Source organism: Phalaenopsis equestris, unplaced genomic scaffold (genome assembly GCF_001263595.1).
Source record: "Phalaenopsis equestris unplaced genomic scaffold, ASM126359v1 Scaffold001346, whole genome shotgun sequence".
Taxonomy (NCBI): Eukaryota; Viridiplantae; Streptophyta; class Magnoliopsida; order Asparagales; family Orchidaceae; genus Phalaenopsis; species Phalaenopsis equestris.
In genome coordinates this window covers 26706-29691 of record NW_018165785.1, presented here as the reverse complement: position 1 = coordinate 29691, position 2986 = coordinate 26706, and the positions used below count along the sequence as shown (strand labels likewise).

Sequence of the window (2986 nt, the reverse complement as noted above, 5' to 3'; positions counted from 1 at the left end):
TTTGGGCCGAGTTCGTGCATTGTTAGAACCACTCTTTCGCCAATGACTTGGTGGTAGGGGTATAAATGAGCTGAGCATTATTGGAGTTGCCCTAGTTTTGAGTGTGGATCATTTGATTTGTCTTGTTTGTGCTCAATTCATATTTGATTATATAATACTACATGATTATGTTGGATTTGATTTAGTCTTATTAAGCATGAAGTATATTAAATTTTAAGGATTATATGGCAATACATACAAGTGCTAAATCTCATATTGTGAAACTCCTCAAATAAAATTAAGTTGAACTCTTAGGCATTGAGGTGTTTTTTGGCGTAATGTTTAGAATTTTATTTGAAACTCTTAAAATTAAGTGTGTTCGTGCGAGAGCACTTTTGGGTCTGATGACCTCCTGAGAAGTTACAATAATGAGACAATTGTGAGGCCATTAGCTAAAGTGAACAATATCTTGATTGGTGAGAGTTCGATTTGTTGCGAATGGTATCAGGGCGTTACATCCTCTTAAACCTTAGATGAGACAAAATGCTACATGGTAGGAATCACCTATTGAAGCTATCAATAAGGTCTGCGTCTAAAATCTTATAAGCTTGGTGGATGATTTTAACTAAAAATACTAAAGAGTACATCAATTACTTAAGAGATTGTGAAACTTGGAAGTAAAATGACACTAAAGCTTTTTTTTTATTTAGAAAATGCTCAAATAATTTGTAGTCGTTTTCTAAGTTCTTGTATTATTTTCAAATTGAAATCGCCTAGGCTAGCCACTTGCCGCTACAGCCGATGAAAAGGAATTTATATTTAGGTCCAACTAGGACCAACTATATTCTCATGCAGTATTCGGTAAAACCAGACGACCAATATTTAGAATATCAAACTTGTTTTAACTTCATAAGAAGCCATAATCTAAACAAAATAAAAAGGAAAATTTGCATATATACCACTCAGTTCCTTTGCATTTACACATACATCCCCTTATCTATGCCTAAAAATTGTATTTCAGTTTTTAAAAGATAAATGGTGGTATTTTGGATGTGATATGCAAGATTTACATGATATACATATAAAAATCAAAGTATAGGTGTTAGATATGTAAATACATAGGATAGGATTTAGGTGGTATGTATATAAATGCCCCAAATAAAAAAATATTAACTAAAATAAATAAAAAATATCCCCAATTACCTCTACAGAAATAAGCTTGACACTCAACAATCATGTCGAACTCGAACTTATTTGCTATGAAATGTAAGGTTTGTTTAGGGCAGCTGCAGTTTATTGAATAATATGCTGAAAAACTGATTTAAAATAATCTGCTAATAAGCTAGGTGCGGTGACTATTACAATTTTTTATTTTTTTTGAAAAACCCAAACTGCAGCCAAAAAGCTGTCACTGCACCTAGATAGGTGCGCTGTGAAAAAATTGTTTTCAACATTTTAAAAACGCATAAGCTGCCAAAACGCAGTTTACCCAAACAAGTCAGGTGCGTTTTCAAAACGTCACTGCACCAAAAAAACTGCCCTAAACGGGTCCTTAGTCTCAGGCCGACATCATTTTGTTTATGGCATTCAACATGCAATGCATCATTCATCAGTCATTTCTTCATCATATCCTCACATTTTTTTTTCTCTTAGCATGAGAATTGGAGGAAAAGAAAAATGAGATTATATAAACTACCCAAAGCAGGAATTTTACATTAAATGATATTCTCTTGTTTTTTTTAAGGAAGATTTATATGCATACCACTCAATTCTTATGTATTTGCATATATAACACCAATACTTAATTCTTACATACATACCTCCTTATCTATGCATGAAAAAGGTGTATTTCATCGTTTTAAAATTAAAATGATGATCTTTTCTTTGGGATATGAAAGGAATTGTTTTTTTAAGGTGTATTTCACCTTCTGGTGGGGACAGGAATTGGGGGCCTGTTTATAAAAAAAAATTACTGATTGCTTATACGTTCTTCCTTCCATTACATTTTCAGCTCATGAGTTTGCTTTTTGCTTTATGTTTCTATTAGATCCCTAATGTTGAAATAATACAAATGTCTTCAGGAGTCGTATCATACATCTGAAGTGAGAGATGGTTTGCCCAACAATAATATACATTTTCCTTGCTTGGAAAACAAAAAAGATCCAACTTCAAAGAAGAAAAAAATATCATTCCGGAATCTTTGGAGATCCCCCTCTGCCACACCAAAACTGGCAAAAAAATTTTCGATTTACAGTGAGTTCTTTCGACTCCCAGAAGAATATGCACATCTCTGTACATTTTCTTTTGTTCTTGCAATATCATTATTTATTATTGTTTGCAAAATTCATTTAGAAGTCTCCCTTTTCTTCTGCAATGCCCTATAGAGCATCTACTTCGGCAGTATTAAGTCCCCCTGGTTTAGGATTTGAACTCTACATCTGGCAACTGTTGCCTTAAGTAGGGTTGTCAAAATGGATCGTTCGTGAAGAACTCATGTTTGGCTCATTTTTCCTCGAAATACTACCCATCAATTATATATATATAAGTGTATGAATATATATAATAAATTGAAATTATTAATTAAAAAATAGAATAAAAATATATTAAAATATATTAAAATGATGTTTTAATATAAACAATAAGATATAAATCTTCCCCAACCCTAAACATCCTACGGGCTGCATGATTAGAGTTGTCAAAACGACTTTTTGCTCGCGAACAGCTTGTGTTCGGTCTGCTATGCAAACGAGCAGAACACGTACACATTTTTTTTTTATGAACAGCTCGTGTTCGACTTGTTTGAGCCGAATACCAACACATTTTTTAAACTTGAAATATAAATGAGCCGGGCACGAGCTAAGCTTGGGCTTGCTCGTGTTCAACTCATTTACACCCCTAGCCTGAAAGGAAGGGGTACTTGAGTATTTAGTCGGGGCTTGTATGATATTCTTGCGCATGACAGATTGTAGGGGCTCATATGATAGCCTTCGACCAATCCTTTTTTAAT

General features: G+C 33.5%; 1 protein-coding gene across 2 annotated transcripts in view; it reads left to right on the top strand.

The window, feature by feature from the left end:
• LOC110034113 (carotene epsilon-monooxygenase, chloroplastic-like) overlaps nucleotides 1-2146 on the top strand; it is a 6781-nt gene extending 4635 nt beyond the window's left edge. Inside the window, exon 7 of one of the 2 annotated variants that reach the window (XM_020738386.1) lies at nucleotides 2061-2146. In XM_020738386.1, coding sequence (XP_020594045.1) covers nucleotides 2061-2080 — 20 coding nt within the window. In that variant the 3' untranslated portion in view covers nucleotides 2081-2146. Of the gene's footprint in view, nucleotides 1-2026 lie in introns of both variants that reach the window. The other variant, XM_020738387.1, reaches the window with a different exon arrangement.
• The last annotated feature ends 840 nt before the right edge of the window (nucleotides 2147-2986 follow it).